We start from the raw sequence: 23,591 nt of genomic DNA, 5'->3' as shown, positions 1-23,591 counted from the left end.
CTTTAGCCGTGTAATTGATCACCATTGCAATACAAATTAGGTCACGAAGAAATCTAGCCAACTTGACACAACTGTGGGAAGGATTGGAGTCAACATGAGCCAGCATCCATGTGGAATGCATTTGACACCTTGTAGAGTCCATGCCCCAACGAATTGAGGCTGTTCTGAGGGCAAAAGGGGGTGCAACTAAATATCAGGAGCGTGTTTCTAATGTTTTGTGCACTCAGTGTACATTTCCAGTTTGTGAGCATATAATATGGGGGTTGGAGACATGTTTACTTTGACATTATAAGAACAACTTTTATATACAATGACAACACTGCCATGTTGCACTGAGCCTTGCTGTTGGTAAACCACATCAGTGTCCGACTTTCGGTTGTTGCAGATGCACCTACGCCGACTTCACTCCTGCATCACCGCTTGGTACGGCAACTGCAAGGCACCCGACCTCAAGGCGCTACAGAGGGTGGTGAGTATGATCCAGTACATCACTTGGGCTGAGCTTCCTGCCATACAGGACCTCTATATCAGGCGGTGTCAGAGGAAGGCCCGAAAAATTGACAAAGACTCCTGCCAAAGCCATAGACTGTTCTCTCTGCTACCGCACAACAAGCGGTACCTGTGTACCAAGTCTGGAACCAACAGGACCCTGAACAGTTTCTACAACCCAAGCCATAAAACTGCGAATCAAGACTGCTAAATAGCTAATCAAATGGCTAACCGGACACACACACAAAACACGTACACACATGCATACTGACACAACACACACCCTCACACACACTTTTACACTCACCACATATGTCAACTCTGAACTGAGCTCTTGTTTTCATGGAGTAAAACTATATTTATTTTAAAATATTTATTTCAGAAGACACATTTAACAACTTATAGTCCAACTATAGTATAAAAGCAGATGGGCGGAATCTTACTTTCAATTGCCCCTCCCTGTTGAACATAATAAACGTCCATTCCCCATCACAAGGCGATTTATATCTGCTTTAAAATGAAACTGTGATCATATAACTTTTGAAAAACTGGGCCCTGGTGACTGCTGATTGGTTGATTCTGCTACTGATTAAAGTCCCCACCAGGTGTTGCAATTACTTGGGTGCTGTAGCTAGTGTATAAAACACACAAGCAAATGGTGGTTCTCTCATACTCCCTTTTCCTGCTCTGGATTATTGAGACAGACTTGGTGGTGAATGACAAGATGGTGGTGAAATTGATGCTTTTGCTCATGAGTTACTACTCTGCTTATGGTTTGCCAGGTAAGGGCTTCCCTTTAGCTGTTGATGACAGGAATGACACTGAGTTTGTGTGGGACGAGATGTTGAGGTTTGATGACGACTCTGAACCCAAGGTCAGATCTCGTTCCCAAATTGTGGCCACTCCCATGTTGGAGCATTCTCATAAGCCAGACTATCTGAAGCTACCAGAATACATCCCTATTCGTGCTTCTGAGGACCAAGCGGATGTCTTCAATCCTGAAGGGAAGTTCAGGCCGCTGCCACTCTCAGTCAAGCACATCCTGCTGCCCACCGCCTCTCCACCCACCACTCCTCCAGTTCACTCTAAGAAGGTTGAGGTCCTGTGCCACCTCGACAGGATTTATGTGAGAATCAGAAAGGACGCCTTCACCAACCCCGACGCCTGCAAGTACCTCAAACTCCACAAATGCAAAGTCAACCAATCCACCGCGGAACACTACTACATGCTCTACAACATCAAAAGCTGTAGCTTCCATAGAAAGGTTGGCTACCAATGCCATCAGAAATACAATCCCCTTTCACTCAGACATCAAATGTATGCCCTGAGTGATCCAGTCAAATTGCAATGGTCTGAAGGGATTATATTTCCATGGCTGTAATGATTATGTTCAGATGTCTTGGTGGTTTTTAGAGTTGTTTCTCCTATTCCAGTGTACCGCTGACTATATTTCCTACTCCAACGTGCTGAAGTACGAGCCAGAGGCCATAGGCGGTATTGTGAGGGAGTTGCCATTCTCTGTTCACATCGAATGCCGCTACAATCGGTGAACCACCACTTCATCATGATTTCACATTTGGTGGCTACGTTCCAATGTCCACACTAGCATATCCTATACATGGCTCCATACTAGGTAGTATGCTAGTCTGGATATTATTTGAGTGTCTGACTGCACTAATGGCCATTTTCTACAGGATCCACCACTCTTACAAGTTTGGCTTTCATCCTCGTTTGGCGGGAAAAGTCTTCAAGGCCCTTAGATCCAAGGTTGGCGTCACCCTCACATCTTATGATGGTGAGTTGACTTGACAGATGTCACCTAAATCTGAATGCACTTGCAGTATTGTTTTCTATTAAAGAACCGTAACTCTATCCTTTCTCTTCAGAATCATGGAACAAGCTCACTGGAAATACAACCTATATCATTGGACAACCAATGTACTTTGAGGCCAAAGTTCCCACTATTTCTTTGCATCGGCGGGTGTATATTAACAACTGTTATGTGACTGCTAGCCCCAACTCCACTCTCAAATACACTGTGGTCGACAACTATGGGTAAAACTACTTTGTTACAGAACTACAATTTATCTTGGCCTGGTTTTGTTTTGTTCATGGTAGTTAATTTCTTGCTAGTTAATTGGCTAGATTCCACAGCTGGGCAGTTTACACAGGCAGCCTATTTCTATTTTGTCCACTAATTGCTTGAAAGACCAATCACATCAAGTCTTTAAACTTATCTGATTGGTCAAATTGACATTTGATGTGGGAGTACAGAGCTAGGCATGTCTCCCAAGGCTAAAGAAATTTCGGTTTGGGAAAATGGATTATTTTCAGGAGTCGGGTAATTGGTTAAGGGAAGAGGATTGGAGGGAAAGAGGTTGGGTTTGAATTTGACTCTAGCAATAACAGGGAAAGGGGTATGTCAAGTTGAAATTGGGCCAGATGCCAGTTCGCGTTATGGAGGTGAAATTGAAGGGGTAAAGGTTTGTGATGCTGGACATGTTATGATAATGATGCATTTTGGTCCAGTGGGACAGGTTTTTGAAGAGGATGGAACCAGGTATTTTGGCTGATCCAGGGGTGGAAAAGAGGGTGTGCTTTTGAGTCGGTGGATGCGACTTGTTTCTTTAGATCAGAGGGAGCAGGCGCACTGTGCGCCGCAACTAGTATAGTCTTGCTTTGTGCCACCCCAGAAATCACTCCCTTCAATGGTGCGCAATGGAAGTTGAAGATTCCTGTGTGAAGTTTGGTGCGACGCAGACCCAGTGGCAACACGGTGTGTCACTGTCAGCCCTTTTGATTTGAGTCAGTCTTTACCTGACAAGATCATGTTAGGATGTATCAGTTATCCTGTTGGAGCTTTTGTGGTGAATCCACTGCTCTGTTTCAGCTGCAACATTTATGGTCCTGTCACAGTGTGAAGGAGGGAGATTCCAAAATGTGGATGTGTGCAGAAGGGCATGGGATAGAGGGTTCAACTGTAGAGTGCACATGTTGCTGGGGATCAGAAGTGTCCGGTGGCTAGTCAGAGTAGTGCTGAGGGAGGGAAGTAGAGAATGGGTCAAGGGTGAGCAATTCTGAGGATTCCTGTGACTGGGATGTCTGACAGCACAGAGGGATAGGCCAATGACTGACATGTATGCTTCAGTAAGGTACAGAGGACAAGCACAGCGTGTGTAGCATGGTAGTGTCCTGTCCTCTCAGCCCATTGGCCTGGGGAAGGATCAGATGAGGTTAAAGTAGGGTAATATTCAGTGTATTTTTGGTTCCCATTTTGTATCAGTGTCATGGGCCTATAATTCAGTTGGGGGTGGTAATGCAATATATGGGATGCCAAGTGTTAAACCTCAACCAAGAGAGAAATCACAATGGTCTGCCTGTGTAAACAGCCCTAGTGTCTTTTGTAACTCAGTCCCTAGTTTACAAGGTGAGAATAAGAACCAGCGAGTGAACCTTGTCCCAAATTGGAGTGTTAAGTACACAATCTTCTCTTCACTAGATGCATGGTGGATGGCAAGAATACTGTCCAGTCAAAGTTCCTGTCACACACAACCAACAATGCTTTGAGGTTCACTGTCGGAGCTTTCATCTTCCAGGGCCTGGACAATCAGGTCTGACTCATGTGTGAATCTCCAAACAACTAAGCATGATGGTTTGCTGCTTTAATACTATAGGCCTACAGTAATGCACCTTAAAGAAAGTACATTTATTTTCTTCCAGAAACTCCACTTGCACTGTGAAATAACTACAGGGAATGTCACTCCAACTCCAAGTTTCAAATCCTGCAACTATGACACAAAGACTAAAAAGTAGGTTCACCTGAGTGATTGACTTGAGTTCTGAGGGACTCCTTGCTATGAGGGTTAACTAATATTTCTTGTGATTGTCCTAGGTGGGTGGCACTGTATGGTGCAGCTGCGGTTTGCTCATGCTGTGTCGGCTCTTGTCCTTCTCCTTCTCTACAACCTTCCGGTGAGCATATAGGCCCGGTTCATAACCAGTCTTGTCTCATTGTCACCAACCCTTTCACCTGAGCGCATTAGAGAATGGGGAATGGGTAGCCATTTTGACGACTTAATGTGGGCATTCATACCACCATTTTACATTATGGTTTGACTGTAATCTGTGGAAAATGCAATACTTATCTAATAACGCTCTCATAGCTCACGCACAAACTGTGACCAGTCATTTTACGACGATGGCCCATGACGACCATGCTAAAAATAAAACCTGGAGCATGGAACCCTTCAAAGACGGGGCTACTGAAGGTACTCAGTCCCTCTGCTTAATTCTTAAGAATGTTCATTATGTTAATATATGAGCACAAATTCCTGAAAATAATAGCTTTTCCCTCATTGTTTTAGGTGCTGTTGGGAGAGTTTGATGAGCAGTGGACAATTCTTTTGATAAAATAAACTTTTTAAACTCATGTGTATTGAGTTCCTTCAAAATGGCTGCAGAGGTACAGGCAGAACTGGGTTGAAATATTGAAGTTGATTACTTTCAGACAAACATATTTTTTTATTTGAAGTAGTTGAATATTGGAATGTGTTTGGAAATTATTGGTATGTAATTTTAAAATATATAAATCCAACATATAAACTTAATTTCATGAGCTGAAATGAAAGAACCCAGGAATGTTCCATATGTACAAAGCTTAGTTCAAGTTTTCACATTTGAAATCCATGTTTGATCATTTCTCCTTTGCCAAGCTACTCCATCACCCTGGCAGGTGTGGCAAATCAAGAAGCTGATTAAAATGCATGATCATTACACAGGTGGACCTTGTGATGGGCACAAGGCCACTCTTATATAAGCAGTTGTCACACGACCACAGATGTCTAAATTGAGGGAGTGTGCAGAATTTGGTTAATTTCACTACCATAAACTGCTGCACATTTTAGAGAACTGAGCATTGTCTAACTGGCCTCGACTGCAGACCACGAGGAACTATACCAGCCCGGGACTTTACTTTAACTACCGTTATTTTTTCTCATACTTTTTCACTCCGGACGCTTTATCTGGACACGCTTCGTCAGCACCTCCAACAGCCGACGCCAAGTAGTAACATTAACATGATGCCTTCTAATTGCAGTCGCTGTACTCCCCTTACGGCGAGGATAGCTGTGCTACAAGCCCAGCTCCAGACGCAATCGTTAGGCAAGGGTAACTTCAGTGTAGGAAAGGATGAAACAGCGTCTGTGCCACCAGTAAGTACAGATAGTAGTATAAATCCCCTGGCACAGTCCCCGCAGCCGGACAACTTTCTCACGGTTTCTGGAAGGAAATGCTGTAGGAACGCTCAACCGGTGTCGCTCATTCAGCCAACAAACTTTCAACCGGTTTTCCCCATTAAGCAGCGAGTCAGAGGCCGAGTCCTCTCTGGTCTCTACTCCTCCCGTTACGGGGTCTGAGACGCCGAAGCTTCCCACCATGAGCTCTGACAAATTGAAAACTCATTGTTCGACTCCATTACCCGCAGTGTTAGACTTAAAACGAATCATCAAGCGATCATACACTGTTTACCAAGGGGCAGGGCTACCGACGTTAAGGCTAATCTGAAGATGGTGCTGGCTAAAGCTAAAACTGGCGAGTGTATAGAGATATTGTTATCCACGTCGGCACCAACGATGTTAGGATGAAACAGTCAGAGATCACCAAGCGCAACACAGGTTCTGCGTGTAAATCAGCTAGAAAGATGTGTAGGCATCGCGTAATTGTCTCTGGCCCCTCCCAGTTAGGGGGAGTGATGAGCTCTACAGCAGAGTCTCACAACTCAATCGCTGGTTGAAAACAGTTTTCTGCCCCTCCCAAAAGAGAGCATTTGTAGATAATTGGCCCTCTTTCTGGGACTCACCCACAAACAGGACCAAGCCTGACCTGCTGAGGAGTGACGGACTCCATCCTAGCTGGAGGGGTGCTCTCATCTTATCTACCAACATAGACAGGGCTCTAACTCCTCTAGCTCCACAATGAAATAGGGTGCAGGCCAGGCAGCAGGCTGTTAGCCAGCCTGCCAGCATAGTGGAGTCTGCCACTAGCACAGTCAGTGTAGTCAGCTCAGCTATCACCATTGAGACCGTGTCTGTGCCTCGACCTAGGTTGGGCAAAACTAAACATGGCGGTGTTCGCCTTAGCAATCTCACTAGGATAAAGACCACCTCCATCCCTGTCATTATTGAAAGAGATCATGATACCTCACATCTCAAAATAGGGCTACTTAATGTTAGATCCCTTACTTCAAAGGCAATTATAGTCAGTGAACTAATCACTGATCATAATCTTGATGTGATTGGCCTGACTGAAACATGGCTTAAGCCTGATGAATTTACTGTGTTAAATGAGGCCTCACCTCCTGGCTACACTAGTGACCATATCCCCCGTGCATCCCGCAAAGGCGGAGGTGTTGCTAACATTTACGATAGCAAATTTCAATTTACAAAAAAAAAGACTTTTTCGTCTTTTGAGCTTCTAGTCATGAAATCTATGCAGCCTACTCAATCACTTTTTATAGCTACTGTTTACAGGCCTCCTGGGCCATATACAGCGTTCCTCACTGAGTTCCCTGAATTCCTATCGGACCTTGTAGTCATAGCAGATAATATTCTAATCTTTGGTGACTTTAATATTCACATGGAAAAGTCCACAGACCCACTCCAAAAGGCTTTCGGAGCCATCATCGACTCAGTGGGTTTTGTCCAACATGTCTCTGGACCCACTCACTGTCACAGTCATACGCTGGACCTAGTTTTGTCCCATGGAATAAATGTTGTGGATCTTAATGTTTTTCCTCATAATCCTGGACTATCGGACCACCATTTTATTACGTTTGCAATTGCAACAAATAATCCGCTCAGACCCCAACCAAGGAACATCAAAAGTTGTGCTATAAATTCACAGACAACACAAAGATTCCTTGATGTCCTTCCAGATTCCCTCTGTCTACCCAAGGACGCCAGAGGACAAAAATCAGTTAACCACCTAACTGAGGAACTCAATTTAACCTTGCGCAATACCCTAGATGCAGTTGCACCCCTAAAAACTAAAAACATTTCTCATAAGAAACTAGCTCCCTGGTACACAGAAAATACCCGAGCTCTGAAGCAAGCTTCCAGAAAATTGGAACGGAAATGGCGCCACACCAAACTGGAAGTCTTCCGACTAGCTTGGAAAGACAGTACCGTGCAGTACCGAAGAGCCCTTACTGCTGCTCGATCATCCTATTTTTCTAACTTAATTGAGGAAAATAAGAACAATCCGAAATTTCTTTTTGATACTGTCGCAAAGCTAACTAAAAAGCAGCATTCCTCAAGAGAGGATGACTTTCACTTTAGCAGTGATAAATTCATGAACTTCTTTGAGGAAAAGATTATGATTATTAGAAAGCAAATTACGGACTCCTCTTTAAATCTGCGTATTCCTTCAAAGCTCAGTTGTCCTGAGTCTGCACAACTCTGCCAGGACCTAGGATCAAGAGAGACGCTCAAGTATTTTAGTACTATATCTCTTGACACAATGATGAAAATAATCATGGCCTCTAAACCTTCAAGCTGCATACTGGACCCTATTCCAACTAAACTACTGAAAGAGCTGCTTCCTGTGCTTGGCCCTCCTATGTTGAACATAATAAACGGCTCTCTATCCACCGGATGTGTACCAAACTCACTAAAAGTGGCAGTAATAAAGCCTCTCTTGAAAAAGCCAAACCTTGACCCAGAAAATATAAAAAACTATCGGCCTATATCGAATCTTCCATTCCTCTCAAAAAATTTAGAAAAGGCTGTTGCGCAGCAACTCACTGCCTTCCTGAAGACAAACAATGTATACGAAATGCTTCAGTCTGGTTTTAGACCCCATCATAGCACTGAGATGGCACTTGTGAAGGTGGTAAATGACATTTTAATGGCATCGGACCGAGGTTCTGCATCTGTCCTCGTGCTCCTAGACCTTAGTGCTGCTTTTGATACCATCGATCACCACATTCTTTTGGAGAGATTGGAAACCCAAATTGGTCTACACGGACAAGTTCTGGCCTGGTTTAGATCTTATCTGTCGGAAAGATATCAGTTTGTCTCTGTGAATGGTTTGTCCTCTGACAAATCAACTGTAAATTTCGGTGTCCCTCAAGGTTCCGTTTTAGGACCACTATTGTTTTCACTATATATTTTACCTCTTGGGGTTGTTATTCGAAAACATAATGTTAACTTTCACTGCTATGCGGATGACACACAGCTGTACATTTCAATGAAACATGGCGAAGCCCCAAAATTGCCCTTGCTAGAAGCATGTGTTTCAGACATAAGGAAGTGGATGGCTGCAAACGTTCTACTTTTAAACTCAGACAAAACAGAGATGCTTGTTCTAGGTCCCAAGAAACAAAGAGATCTTCTGTTGAATCTGACAATTAATCTTAATGGTTGCACAGTCATCTCAAATAAAACTGTGAAGGACCTCGGCGTTACTCTGGACCCTGATCTCTCTTTTGAAGAACATATCAAGACCATTTCAAGGACAGCTTTTTTTCCATCTACGTAACATTGCAAAAATCAGAAACTTTCTGTCCAAAAATGATGCAGAAAAATTTATCCATGCTTTTGTCACTTCTAGTTAGACTACTGCAATGCTCTACTTTCCGGCTACCTGGATAAAGCACTAAATAAACTTCAGTTAGAGCTAAATACAGCTGCTAGAATCCTGACTAGAACCAAAAAATGTGATCATATTACTCCAGTGCTAGCCTCTGTACACTGGCTTCCTGTCAAAGCAAGGGCTGATTTCAAGGTTTTACTGCTAACCTACAAAGCATTACATGGGCTTGCTCCTACCCATCTCTCTGATTTGGTCCTGCCGTACATACCTACGCGTACGCTACGGTCAAAAGACGCAGGCCTCCTAATTGTCCCTAGAATTTCTAAGCAAACAGCTGGAGGCAGGGCTTTCTCCTATAGAGCTCCATTTTTATGGAACAGTCTGCCTACCCATGTCAGAGACGCAAACTCGGTCTCAAACTTTACTGAAGATTCATCTCTTCAGTGGGTCATATGATTGAGTGTAGTCTGGCCCAGGAGTGGGAAGGTGAACGGAAAGGCTCTGGAGCAACGAACCGCCCTTGCTGTCTCTGCCTGGCCGGTTCCCCTCTTTCCACTGGGATTCTCTGCCTCTAACCCTATTACAGGGGCTGAGTCACTGGCTTACTGGGGCTCTCTCATGCCGTCCCTGGAGGGGGTGCATCACCTGAGTGGGTTGATTCACTGATGTGGTCGTCCTGTCTGGGTTGGCGCCCCCCCCCCCCGCTTGGGTTGTGCCATGGCGGAGATCTTTGTGGGCTATACTCAGCCTTGTCTCAGGATGGTAAGTTGGTGGTTGAAGATATCCCTCTAGTGGTGTGGGAGCTGTGCTTTGGCAAAGTGGGTGGGGTTATATCCTTCCTGTTTGGCCCTGTCCGGTGGTGTCCTCGGATGGGGCCACAGTGTCTCCTGACCCCTCCTGTCTCAGCCTCCAGTATTTATGCTGCAGTAGTTTATGTGTCGGGGGGCTAGGGTCAGTTTGTTATATCTGGAGTACTTCTCCTGTCCTATTCGGTGTCCTGTGTGAATCTAAGTGTGCGTTCTCTAATTCTCTCCTTCTCTCTTTCTTTCTCTCTCTCGGAGGACCTGAGCCCTAGGACCATGCCCCAGGACTACCTGACATGATGACTCCTTGCTGTCCCCAGTCCACCTGACCGTGCTGCTGCTCCAGTTTCAACTGTTCTGCCTTATTATTATTTGACCATGCTGGTCATTTATGAACATTTGAACATCTTGGCCATGTTCTGTTATAATTTCCAACCGGCACAGCCAGAAGAGGACTGGCCACCCCACATAGCCTGGTTCCTCTCTAGGTTTCTTCCAGGGTTTTGGCCTTTCTAGGGAGTTTTTCCTAGCCACCGTGCTTCTACACCTGCATTGCTTGCTGTTTGGGGTTTTAGGCTGGGTTTATGTACAGCACTTTGAGATATCAGCTGATGTACGAAGGGCTATATAAATTGATTTGATTTGATTTGATTACAGGTAACTTTCAAATAAGCAGTTATTTGGGTCCGGGTTGGAACTTCTGATTTTAACATGAAACCACTTAAGCAGGTTTCCTCATGATGCACTTCTCTGCATTTGAATGTCATTATAGATTTGGCATCTCTTTACCGTTAATTGTCCAGTATTAACCTTAAATTGTTCAACACTTTATACCAGTTGAAGTTTTGTCCAGACCATTGCATTCCTTCGGCTTTGGCAAATACTCCTGTATCAGCATGGAAGCGTTCCTGAGCATCTCTTGCAAGTGCTTTACAGTCTTGGTGTAGCTGCCATTTTGTACCCCAAGAGGGTGGAAGAGGTTTACAGACTCTGCATCACTAAATACAGCAGGGAGTCCCATCTCACTTGGAACCAGAGGCTTTCCAATAAAGCTGTGAAGCAACTTCCTGCCCTGAAGGCTATTTTCTAGGAAGCTCAATGCATCACGTAACCTGCTAGCCAAGTGTTCAGGGTACCAGTCAGAAGGCTCTTTACTCAAAAGCAAGTGAATTAACACTGTTTTGAAGTGATGATCTGTAAGGATACTTCTGCCTGTGAGGCCCATTTGCTTTTTGTGAAGGAACGCTACAATTCCAAGGCAGTGAATGTGGCAGGAGTTTTCGGGCAGGTGATTGGCCAGGTACTTCAGGAAGTGGTCCTTGTAAGTGGTCAATGAGAGGCTCCAGTATGTGTCCAAGGAGTTGTTCATAGTTGGGGTGGAAGGAGAAATGGTGAATAAGCCTCAGTGTCTTTATGTTTCACCACGGGAGCCATATCGAAGGTTATCACCTTCCCTGATCTGAATCGAACCATCAGAGCTCCTGGGGCGTCTATGTTGCGAAATGTAGCTCAAATTCGTACTTGTGGGATATCTGTCCCCAAGCTTTTCTAATTGTGGTCTGGAACCATTTGGTAACCTTGGTTTTGGCCAGGTAAGGGGTGTGTTTTGAGCAAAGAGCGCTACCCAATACATCAGTGACTTTTACCACTTTGACTTTCTCATTGTCACAACACATCAGGCATAGCATATCATCATCTCCTATGGCAGCTGTGCGACACGGGCAGCCATTTTGGTTCACACCACCATCCACCATGTTGACTCTACCACAGCCCTCCATTTCAGGTGGCATATCATCAATAGCTTGGTTACACCAGAGTTGAAACTGGAAACTGTATGGCTCAACGGGGCAATGGGGACTATGATGTCACACACAAGGGAACTGATCCTGCCCTCCACCACAAAGTCTTCAATCACCATGCCAACCTCCACATCACTCATGCTCCTCATGGCTTCTAATAGGTCATTAGCAAAACAAACTCAGTCACCCTCCAGCTCTCATTGGGTGAGACTTTGACACATTTGTCATAAAAACGGTTGAGTGTATCACAGTCCGGTAGCGGAACTTCAGCCGAGAGGTTTTTTCACGACAGAGATGTCTTCCATATCCTCCTGAATTATCTCTCCTGGATGGTGGTTCTTCTGTAAACGTCTTCTGAAGAATGTAATGGAGAAATGAACAAAAGAGATGAGGGAGTATGTGTTCCATAGGTACCAGGTGTAGTCGCTCTCCGAGTCTATGATATTATTGACATGCTCCTACTGCTGGTCATCCTTTGATGATTCGCTGAGAATCGGTGTCTCTTCCTGGTTTGTGTTATATTGTTCTGTGAGATGTTGCTGGTCGTCTAACTTTCTGAGGTTAGGTGGTACTTTTACTTCCTGATGTGTGTTAGACGGCTGGTCTGTGAGATGCTCTTGCTGGTTCCCCTCTGATGATGTACTGAAGATGGGTGGCGCCTCCTGTTCTGCTTCCTGGTCTGTTTTCGATTGCAGTTGGTCGACCTGAGATTCTTCCTGACGCTCTGGTGATGTCTGTTGGTCACTATGGCAACTACCACTCTGGACCTCTTGTGGCCACTGTCGATTGACATTCGCCATGTCCTTGTCCAAGTGGTACAGCTTCTTGTCATTGTGAAATGCCTCTGTGTCCGAAGCAGGCTGCTCTTGGTCGTTTCCTTGTGAAAGCGTTAATGATAGCCTGAGGTCAATGGTAGACTGTTCCTTGTCCTCTGGTGAGAGGTTTTGCTCTGTCTTAGGTACATCCTAGTGTACTTGTGAAAGCTTATGGTCAATGTGAGATCCCTCCTCTTTCTCTTCATCTTTCTTCTCTTTGTTCTCTTGAGAATGTTTCTGTTCGATAAGAGTCTCTTTCAAGCCCTTTTGATAATGGTTCTGGTTGATTTGATAGACCTGTTTTACTTCAAGTTGTAAGGGTTTTTGGTCGATGGGCCCTTCCTCTTGGGTTACCAGTGGTGACACTTCCTGTTCCAGCTTTGCCCTCTCCCTCAGCAGCCAATCTTCATGCCCATTATGTGATCGTCCTGCTCCTGAACCTGTCCTGTTCTGTCCTCTCTGGGGATGGGATACAGTAGACTAACTGCCAGCACAAACACCCGAAGAATGGTATCTTGCATCCTTAACATTGTCTCTGTGGAGTAGAATAAGACAAGGATTTACATTTTGCAATCTACACAACCTACTCCACATTTTCAAAGTGAATTACAGAACATTTTCCAAATAATTATGTATTTTTTTAAACACCCCTAGCACTTTTGGCAGCCATTACAGCTGTGAATTGTTTTGAATAAGATTCTACCAACTTTAAACAACTCCTAGGGCAGTGTTTTCCAAACTAGGGGTGCACGTTTTGGTTTTTGCCCTAGTGCTACACAGCTGCTTCAAATAATCAAAGCTTGATGATTAAATAGATTTTTTGAATCAGCTGTATAATGCTAAGACAAAATCCAAAATGTGCACCCCTTGGGGTCCCCAGGACCGAGTTTGGGAAAAGCTGTCTTAGGGCAACATTTATCCATTGTTTTTGTCAAAATTGTTCAAGCTCAGTAAATTGAGTTGTAATTAATTGATGGACAGCAATATTCACACTGTGTCTCTGAAATGTAAGTCAGGACTGAGGCTGGAACACTCAACACCTCTTGGAAAGCTATTCTGGTATGTCTTTTGCATAGAAAATTGTGTAATTGCCCCACTGAAAGATACAACTCTATCCCAGGGGTTTCAGAAGACTGAGATGTGTATTCCTCTAACTTTTTACCTGGGTTTTGCTCCTTTCATATTTCTTTTGATCCTGACAAACTCCCCAGGCCCTGCCGGTGGCAAGCATACACATAACATGATGCTGCCACCACAAAAATGTCAAATACAATGGCACACAGAGGCAGATGTGACTCGTTATCTCAATGTCAATGACATCAGCATGCTTTTATATCCTAGTGTCAACATTATTTTTATATACATATTATCCGTTGACCGGTAAAGAATTTGAATATGCACAAAAGGGGAGATACATAAATAATGAGTGTGCTTTTAAATGGAGTAATCCCTCCCAAAATGTGGAAAATGTTCTATAATTGTTCGTTCACTTTGGAAATGTGGAGTAGATTGTGTACATTGGTAGGATAAAATCCTATGTAATATAATTAAAAAATATATTTTGGCAGTAAACTCTGAAGACTTTGACTTGTAAGGGAGAATGGTTCAACTTGTCACAGGTGTGACAATGAGCCTCCATTGATTATTATGCATGCTTCTACCCTTCTAATTGAATGATTGATCCTGTAATTGGTGCTGGAGAGGACGACTGCCGTTTCATGGGCTCTTAACCAACCATGCTATTTTTTTTTCTCACGCATTTTTCGTAACTTATTTTGTACATAATGTTGCTGCTACCGTCTCTTATGACCGAAAAGAGCTTCTAGAAATCAGAACAGAGATTACTCACCTTGAACTGGGTGAAGAATTTCTCTTTAATGAGTCGGACCAGAGGGATTTACTCCAGACACGCAAACAGGCCCTCATCCCCATCATTCGCACGAGGAAGAGACGGCAAAGATATTGCGGAAAGAGAGAGGGGTGCCTTGTGAGGATGGCTAATCTGCCCTTGCCATCCGTAGTACTGGAAAATAAATTGGATGAGCTAAAAGCACGTATATCCTAGCAACGGAACATTTAATAACTGGGATATCTTATGTTTCACCGAGTCGTGGCTGAACGACGGCATGAATAGAAGAGTATCTCATGATAAGCTGTAGACCACACTATCTACCTAGAGAGTTTTCATCTGTATTTTTCATAGCTGTCTATATACCACTACAGATCGATGTTGGCACTAAGACCACACTCAATGAGCTGTATACCACCATAAGCAAACAGGAAAACGCTCATCCAGAAGTGGCGCTCCTAGTGGCCGGGGACTTTAATGCAGGGAAACTTAAATCCGTTTTACCTCATTTCTATCAACATGTTAAATGTGCAACCAGAGGGAAAAGAACTCTAGACCATCTTTACTCCACACACAGAAACACGTACAAAGCACTCCCTCGCCCCCCATTTGGCAAATCTGACCATCATAATAATCTGTGGTCAGATGAAGCAGATGCTAAGCTACAGGACTGTTTTGCTAGCACAGACTGTGGAATATGTTCCGTGGTTCTTCCGATGGCAGTGAGGAGTACACCACATCAGTCAACAACTTCATCAATAAGTGCATCGATGACTTCGTTCCCACAGTGACCGTACGTACATACACCAACCAGAAGCGATGGATTACAGGCAACAGCCACACTGAGCTAAAGGGTAGAGCTGCCGCTTTCAAGTAGCGGTACTCTAACCTGGAAGTTAAGATTTTATGGTGAAACATCTCGCTCCTTGTTCTCTCTGTGACGCAACATTGTATCTGTCCCATTATGGTGTCTGTGTGAGTATGGGCAGCAACATTGAGGCCATCTCATCTCCATTTTGAAGAAGAAGAAGGGAACGCCTTCTCAATGAAGTGTGCGATTACTCAATTCAATGTAAACAATGCCATTTTATAAAACTTTGGCAAAGGGTCACATCTACAAAACTTAGTGTACTCTGTTCGTAACTGATCATAGTTTTGGGAACAGAAAACTGTATTGAGATCAGGCTTTTCTTCGATGAGAAAATCAGCCAAATGTCGGCCCAGTTCCATCTCGATCCATACTTTCCCACTTCCAGCCACTGGGCTTCCTCTCTGACGCAACATTGTATCTGTCCCATTATGGTGTCTGTGAGAGCATGGGCAGCAACATTGAGGCCATCTCATCTCCATTTTGAAGTAGCCCATTTTCTTTTTCTAGTACTTCTTTGAGTTGGTCAACAAACTGAAAGGGTGCATACTGCCACCTGGAGTGTATTGTTTGAAAAGGTATAAAACCAAGGTTGGTGATTTACTGCTACCAACAGTTGGGTCGATCCACAAAATGAGTGCCTTTTGCTTCTCTTTGATATTTTAAGAAAGGTCAAAATTGTGCACCGATATTGCATTTTAAAAGCCTGTTATATTAATTGAAGTGCCCTTAAATATAGACCACATGGATGATTCAATAAGCAGATTTTTAATATGAATAATGCCTTGCTAAAGTGCCAAAATGACTAATTTTGACATGTGACTGCACACCCTCTGACTTCTTTGGAAGATTTTAACCCTACTTAATACCAACATTTCTCCAAGAGTCCACCATCATTGTAAAGCCCTAGTTTTTTTGTTGCTTTGTTATTTTATACCCAACTATAACATCTTCCGTCAAGATAGAACTGCCAAAGGGGGCGGAGTTGCAGTTTACTGCAGAGATAGCCTGCAAAGTAATGTCATACTTTCCAGGTCCATACCCAAACAGTTCGAACTACTAATTTTGAAAATTACTCTCTCCAGAAATAAGTCTCTCACGGTTGCCGCCTGCTACCGACCCCCCTCAGCTCCCAGCTGTGCCCTGGACACCATTTGTGAATTGATCGCCCCCCATCTAGCTTCAGAGTTTGTTCTGTTAGGTGACCTAAACTGGGATATGCTTAACACCTCGCCAGTCCTACAATCTAAGCTAGATGCCCTCAATCTCACACAAATCATCAAGGAACCCACCAGGTACAACCCTAACTCTGTAAACAAGGGCACCCTCATAGACGTCATCCTGACCAACTGGCCCTCCAAATACACCTCCGCTGTCTTCAACCAGGATCTCAGCGATCACTGCCTCATTGTACGTATCCGCTACGGAGCCGCAGTCAAACGACCACCCCTCATCACTGTCAAACGCTCCCTAAAACACTTCTGTGAGCAGGCCTTTCTAATCGACCTGGCCCGGGTATCCTGGAAGGACATTGACCTCATCCCGTCAGTTGAGGATGCCTGGTCATTCTTCAAAAGTAACTTCCTCACCATTTTAGATAAGCATGCTCCGTTCAAAAAATGCAGAACTAAGAACAGATACAGCCCTTGGTTCACCCCAGACCTGACTGCCCTCGACCAGCACAAAAACATCCTGTGGCGGACTGCAATAGCATCGAATAGTCCCCGTGATACGCAACTGTTCAGGGAAGTCCGGAACCAATACACGCAGTCAGTCAGGAAAGCTAAAGCCAGCTTCTTCAGGCAGAAGTTTGCATCCTGTAGCTCCAACTCCAAAAAGTTCTGGGACACCGTGAAGTCCATGGAGAACAAGAGCACCTCCTCCCAGCTGCCCACTGCACTGAGGCTAGGTAACACGGTCACCACTGATAAATCCATGATTATCGAAAACTTCAATAAGCATTTCTCAACGGCTGGCCATGCCTTCCGCCTGGCTACTTCAACCTCGGCCAACAGCTCCGCCCCCCCCGCAGCTCCTCGCCCAAGCCTCTCCAGGTTCTCCTTTAACCAAATCCAGATAGCAGATGTTCTGAAAGAGCTGCAAAACCTGGACCCGTACAAATCAGCTGGGCTTGACAATCTGGACCCTCTATTTCTGAAACTATCTGCCACCATTGTCGCAACCCCTATTACCAGCCTGTTCAACCTCTCTTTCATATCGTCTGAGATCCCCAAGGATTGGAAAGCTGCCGCAGTCATCCCCCTCTTCAAAGGGGGAGACACCCTGGACCCAAACTGTTACAGACCTATATCCATCCTGCCCTGCCTATCTAAGGTCTTCGAAAGCCAAGTCAACAAACAGGTCACTGACCATCTCGAATCCCACCGCACCTTCTCCGCTGTGCAATCTGGTTTCCGAGCCGGTCATGGGTGCACCTCAGCCACACTCAAGGTACTCAACGATATCATAACCGCCATCGATAAAAGACAGTACTGTGCAGCCGTCTTCATCGACCTTGCCAAGGCTTTCGACTCTGTCAATCACCATATTCTTATCGGCAGACTCAGGAGCCTCGGTTTTTCGGATGACTGCCTTGCCTGGTTCACCAATTACTTTGCAGACAGAGTTCAGTGCGTCAAATCGGAGGGCATGCTGTCTGGTCCTCTGGCAGTCTCTATGGGGGTGCCACAGGGTTCAATTCTCGGGCCGACTCTTTTCTCTGTGTATATCAATGATGTTGCTCTTGCTGCGGGCGATTCCCTGATCCACCTCTACGCAGACGACACCATTCTATATACCTTCGGCCCGTCTTTGGACACTGTGCTATCTAACCTCCAAACAAGCTTCAATGCCATACAACACTCCTTCCGTGGCCTCCAACTGCTCTTAAACGCTAGTAAAACCAAATGCATGCTTTTCAACCGGTCGCTGCCTGCACCCGCATGCCCGACTAGCATCACCACCCTGGATGGTTCCGACCTAGAATATGTGGACGTCTATAAGTACCTAGGTGTCTGGCTAGACTGCAAACTCTCCTTCCAGACTCATATCAAACATCTCCAATCGAAAATCAAATCAAGAGTCGGCTTTCTATTCCGCAACAAAGCCTCCTTCACTCACGCCGCCAAGCTTACCCTAGTAAAACTGACTATCCTACCGATCCTCGACTTCGGCGATGTCATCTACAAAATGGCTTCCAACACTCTACTCAGCAAACTGGATGCAGTCTATCACATTGCCATCCGTTTCGTCACTAAAGCACCTTATACCACCCACCACTGCGACTTGTATGCTCTAGTCGGCTGGCCCTCGCTACATATTCGTCGCCAGACCCACTGGCTCCAGGTCATCTACAAGTCCATGCTAGGTAAAGCTCCGCCTTATCTCAGCTCACTGGTCACGATGGCAACACCCATCCGTAGCACGCGCTCCAGCAGGTGTATCTCACTGATCATCCCTAAAGCCAACACCTCATTTGGCCGCCTTTCGTTCCAGTACTCTGCTGCCTGTGACTGGAACGAATTGCAAAAATCGCTGAAGTTGGAGACTTTTATCTCCCTCACCAACTTCAAACATCAGCTATCTGAGCAGCTAACCGATCGCTGCAGCTGTACATAGTCTATTGGTAAATAGCCCACCCTTTTTCACCTACCTCATCCCCATACTGTTTTTATTTATTTACTTTTCTGCTCTTTTGCACACCAATATCTCTACCTGTACATGACCATCTGATCATTCATCACTCCAGTGTTAATCTGCAAAATTGTAATTATTTGCCTACCTCCTCATGCCTCTTGCACACATTGTATATAGACTCCCCCTTTGGTTTCTACTGTGTTATTGACTTGTTAATTGTTTACTCCATGTGTAACTCTTTGTTGTCTGCTTACACTGCTATGCTTTATCTTGGCCAGGTCGCAGTTGCAAATGAGAACTTGTTCTCAACTAGCCTACCTGGTTAAATAAAGGTGAAATAAAAAATGAATAAAAAATTAAAAAATTCTGCTTTGACAAAATAATTTCTGAAGATTATTAATTGAATGTGATTCATTTGCGTCTGTCCCTAATTTTAAGGTCGACTCTGAACTGAGCTCTTGTTTTCATGGAGTAAAACTATATTTATTTAAAAATATTTATTTCAGAAGAAACATTTAACAACTTATAGTCCAACTATAGTATAAAAGCAGATGGGCTGAATCTTACTTTCAATTGCCCCTCCCTGTTGAACATAATAAACGTCCATTCCCCATCACAAGGCGATTTATATCTGCTTTAAAATGAAACTGTGATCATATAACTTTGGAAAAACTGGGCCCTGGTGACTGCTGATTGGTTGATTCTGCTACTGATTAAAGTCATCACCAGGTGTTGCAATTACTTGGGTGCTGTAGCTAGTGTATAAAACACACAAGCAAATGGTGGTTCTCTCATACTCCTTTTTCCTGCTCTGGATTGTTGAGAGAGATTTGGTGGTGAATGACAAGATGGTGGTGAAATTGATGCTTTTGCTCATGAGTTACTACTCTGCTTTCGGTTTGCCAGGTAAGGGCTTCCCTTTAGCTGTTGATGACAGGAATGACACTGAGTTTCTGTGGGGTGAGAAGTTGAGGTTTGATGACGACTCTGAACCCAAGGTCAGATCTCGTTCCCAAAATGTGGCCACTCCCATGTTGGAGCATTCTCATAAGCCAGACTATCTGAAGCTACCAGAATACATCCCTATTCGTGCTTCTGAGGACCAAGCGAATGTCTTCAATCCTGAAGGGAAGTTCAGGCCGCTGCCACTCTCAGTCAAGCACATCCTGCTGCCCACCGCCTCTCCACCCACCACTCCTCCAGTTCACTCTAAGAAGGTTGAGGTCCTGTGCCACCTCGACAGGATTTATGTGAGAATCAGAAAGGACGCCTTCACCAACCCCGACGCCTGCAAGTACCTCAAACTCCACAAATGCAAAGTCAACCAATCCACCGCGGAACACTACTACATGCTCTACAACATCAAAAGCTGTAGCTTCCATAGAAAGGTTGGCTACCAATGCCATCAGAAATACAATCCCCTGTCACTCAGACATCAAATGTATGCCCTGAGTGATCCAGTCAAATTGCAATGGTCTGAAGGGATTATATTTCCATGGCTGTAATGATTATGTTCAGATGTCTTGGTGGTTTTTAGAGTTGTGTTTCCTATTCCAGTGTACCGCTGACTATATTTCCTACTCCAACGTGCTGAAGTACGAGCCAGAGGCCATAGGCGGTATTGTGAGGGAGTTGCCATTCTCTGTTCACATCGAATGCCGCTACAATCGGTGAACCACCACTTCATCATGATTTCACATTTGGTGGCTACGTTCCAATGTCCACACTAGCATATCCTATACATGGCTCCATACATGGTAGTATGCTAGTCTGGATATGATTTGAGTGTCTGACTGCACTAATGGCCATTTTCTACAGGATCCACCACTCTTACAAGTTTGGCTTTCATCCTCGTTTGGCGGGAAAAGTCTTCAAGGCCCTTAGATCCAAGGTTGGCGTCACCCTCACATCTTATGATGGTGAGTTGACTTGACAGATGTCACCTAAATCTGAATGCACTTGCAGTTTTGTTTTCTATTAAAGAACCTTAACTCTATCCTTTCTCTTCAGAATCATGGAACAAGCTCACTGGAAATACAACCTATATCATTGGACAACCAATGTACTTTGAGGCCAAAGTTCCCACTATTTCTTTGCATCGGCGGGTGTATATTAACAACTGTTATGTGACTGCTAGCCCCAACTCCACTCTCAAATACACTGTGGTCGACAACTATGGGTAAAACTAATTTGTTACAGAACTACAATTTATCTTGGCCTGGTTTTGTTTTGTTCATGGTAGTTAATTTCTTGCTAGTTAATTGGCTAGATTCCACAGCTGGGCAGTTTACACAGGCAGCCTATTTCTATTTTGTCCACTAATTGCTTGAAAGACCAATCACATCAAGTCTTTAAACTTATCTGATTGGTCAAATTGACATTTGATGTGGGAGTACAGAGCTTAGCATGTCTCCCAAGGCTACAGAAATTTTGGTTTGGGAAAATGGATTATTTTCAGGAGTTGGGTAATTGGTTAAGGGAAGAGGATTGGAGGGAAAGAGGTTGGGTTTGAATTTGACTCTAGCAATAACAGGGAAAGGGGTATGTCAAGTTGAAATTGGGCCAGATGCCAGTTTGAGTTATGGAGGTGAAATTGAAGGGGTAAAGGTTTGTGATGCTGGACATGGTTATGATAATGATGCATTTTGGTCCAGTGGGACAGGTTTTTGAAGAGGATGGAACCAGGTATTTTGGCTGATCCAGGGGTGGAAAAGAGGGTGTGCTTTTGAGTCGGTGGATGCGACTTGTTTCTTTAGATCAGAGGGAGCAGGCGCACTGTGCGCCGCAACTAGTATAGTCTTGCTTTGTGCCACCCCAGAAATCACTCAGTTTGGTGCGACGCAGACCCAGTGGCAACACGGTGTGTCACTGTCAGCCCTTTTGATTTGAGTCAGTCTTTACCTGACAAGATCATGTTAGGATGTATCAGTTATCCTGTTGGCGCTTTTGTGGTGAATCCACTGCTCTGTTTCAGCTGCAACATTTATGGTCATGTCACAATGTGTAGGAGAGATTCCAAAATGTGGATGTGTACAGAAGGGCATGGGATAGAGGGTTGTGTAGTTTCGTTGGATAAAGTGGTCGACTGTAGGGTGCACATGTTGCTGGGGATCAGAAGTGTCCGGTGGCTAGTCTGAGTAGTGCTGAGGGAGGGAAGTAGAGAATGGGTCAAGGGTGAGCAATTCTGAGGATTCCTGTGACTGGGATGTCTGACAGCACAGAGGGATAGGCCAATGACTGACATGTATGCTTCAGTAAGGTACAGAGGACAAGCAGTGTGTGTAGCATGGTAGTGTCCTGTCCTCTCAGCCCATTGGCCTGGGGAAGGATCAGATGAGGTTAAAGTAGGGTAATATTCAGTGTATTTTTGGTTCCCATTTTGTATCAGTGTCATGGGCCTATAATTCAGTTGGGGGTGGTAATGCAATATATGGGATGCCAAGTGTTAAACCTCAACCAAGAGAGAAATCACAATGGTCTGCCTGTGTAAACAGCCCTAGTGTCTTTTGTAACTCAGTCCCTAGTTTACAAGGCGAGAATAAGAACCAGCGAGTGAACCTTGTCCCAAATTGGAGTGTTAAGTACACAATCTTCTCTTCACTAGATGCATGGTGGATGGCAAGAATACTGTCCAGTCAAAGTTCCTGTCACACACAACCAACAATGCTTTGAGGTTCACTGTCGGAGCTTTCATCTTCCAGGGCCTGGACAATCAGGTCTGACTCATGTGTGAATCTCCAAACAACTAAGCATGATGGTTTGCTGCTTTAATACTATAGGCCTACAGTAATGCACCTTAAAGAAAGTACATTTATTTTCTTCCAGAAACTCCACTTGCACTGTGAAATAACTACAGGGAATGTCACTCCAACTCCAAGTTTCAAATCCTGCAACTATGACACAAAGACTAAAAAGTAGGTTCACCTGAGTGATTGACTTGAGTTCTGAGGGACTCCTTGCTATGAGGGTTAACTAATATTTCTTGTGATTGTCCTAGGTGGGTGGCACTGTATGGTGCAGCTGCGGTTTGCTCATGCTGTGTCGGCTCTTGTCCTTCTCCTTCTCTACAACCCTCCGGTGAGCATATAGGCCCGGTTCATAACCAGTCTTGTCTCATTGTCACCAACCCTTTCACCTGAGCGCATTAGAGAATGGGGAATGGGTAGCCATTTTGACGACTTAATGTGGGCATTCATACCACCATTTTACATTATGGTTTGACTGTAATCTGTGGAAAATGCAATACTTATCTAATAACGCTCTCATAGCTCACGCACAAACTGTGACCAGTCATTTTACGACGATGGCCCATGACGACCATGCTAAAAATAAAACCTGGAGCATGGAACCCTTCAAAGACGGGGCTACTGAAGGTACTCAGTCCCTCTGCTTAATTCTTAAGAATGTTCATTATGTTAATATATGAGCACAAATTTCTGAAAATAATAGCTTTTCCCTCATTGTTTTAGGTGCTGTTGGGAGAGTTTGATGAGCAGTGGACAATTCTTTTGATAAAATAAACTTTTTAAACTCATGTGTATTGAGTTCCTTCAAAATGGCTGCAGAGGTACAGGCAGAACTGGGTTGAAATATTGAAGTTGATTACTTTCAGACAAACATATTTTTTTATTTGAAGTAGTTGAATATTGGAATGTGTTTGGAAATTATTGGTATGTAATTTTAAAATATATAAATCCAACATATAAACTTAATTTCATGAGCTGAAATGAAAGAACCCAGGAA

General features: G+C 44.3%; 2 protein-coding genes and 1 pseudogene across 2 annotated transcripts; 2 read left to right on the top strand and 1 right to left on the bottom strand.

The window, feature by feature from the left end:
* Window positions 1–1,104: 1,104 nt before the first annotated feature.
* On the top strand, window positions 1,105–4,918 carry LOC116375258 (zona pellucida sperm-binding protein 3-like). Its single transcript, XM_031831685.1, has 9 exons — window positions 1,105–1,753; window positions 1,923–2,035; window positions 2,184–2,284; window positions 2,376–2,544; window positions 3,989–4,100; window positions 4,210–4,298; window positions 4,382–4,461; window positions 4,653–4,757; window positions 4,854–4,918. The coding sequence occupies exons 1-9, from the start codon at window positions 1,145–1,147 to the stop codon at window positions 4,871–4,873; spliced, it is 1,398 nt and encodes a 465-aa protein (XP_031687545.1). The 5' UTR covers window positions 1,105–1,144; the 3' UTR covers window positions 4,874–4,918.
* Window positions 4,919–10,701: 5,783 nt separating this feature from the next.
* LOC116376228 (inositol 1,4,5-trisphosphate receptor-interacting protein-like) lies at window positions 10,702–14,255 on the bottom strand (annotated as a pseudogene).
* Window positions 14,256–19,592: 5,337 nt separating this feature from the next.
* LOC116375257 (zona pellucida sperm-binding protein 3-like) lies at window positions 19,593–23,382 on the top strand. Its single transcript, XM_031831679.1, has 9 exons — window positions 19,593–20,236; window positions 20,406–20,518; window positions 20,667–20,767; window positions 20,859–21,027; window positions 22,453–22,564; window positions 22,674–22,762; window positions 22,846–22,925; window positions 23,117–23,221; window positions 23,318–23,382. The coding sequence occupies exons 1-9, from the start codon at window positions 19,628–19,630 to the stop codon at window positions 23,335–23,337; spliced, it is 1,398 nt and encodes a 465-aa protein (XP_031687539.1). The 5' UTR covers window positions 19,593–19,627; the 3' UTR covers window positions 23,338–23,382.
* Window positions 23,383–23,591: the final 209 nt, after the last annotated feature.

Source organism: Oncorhynchus kisutch, linkage group LG1 (genome assembly GCF_002021735.2).
Source record: "Oncorhynchus kisutch isolate 150728-3 linkage group LG1, Okis_V2, whole genome shotgun sequence".
Classification (NCBI taxonomy): Eukaryota; Metazoa; Chordata; class Actinopteri; order Salmoniformes; family Salmonidae; genus Oncorhynchus; species Oncorhynchus kisutch.
The sequence above is the reverse complement of the archived record's forward strand: the minus strand, read 5'-3'. Positions and strand labels throughout refer to the sequence as shown.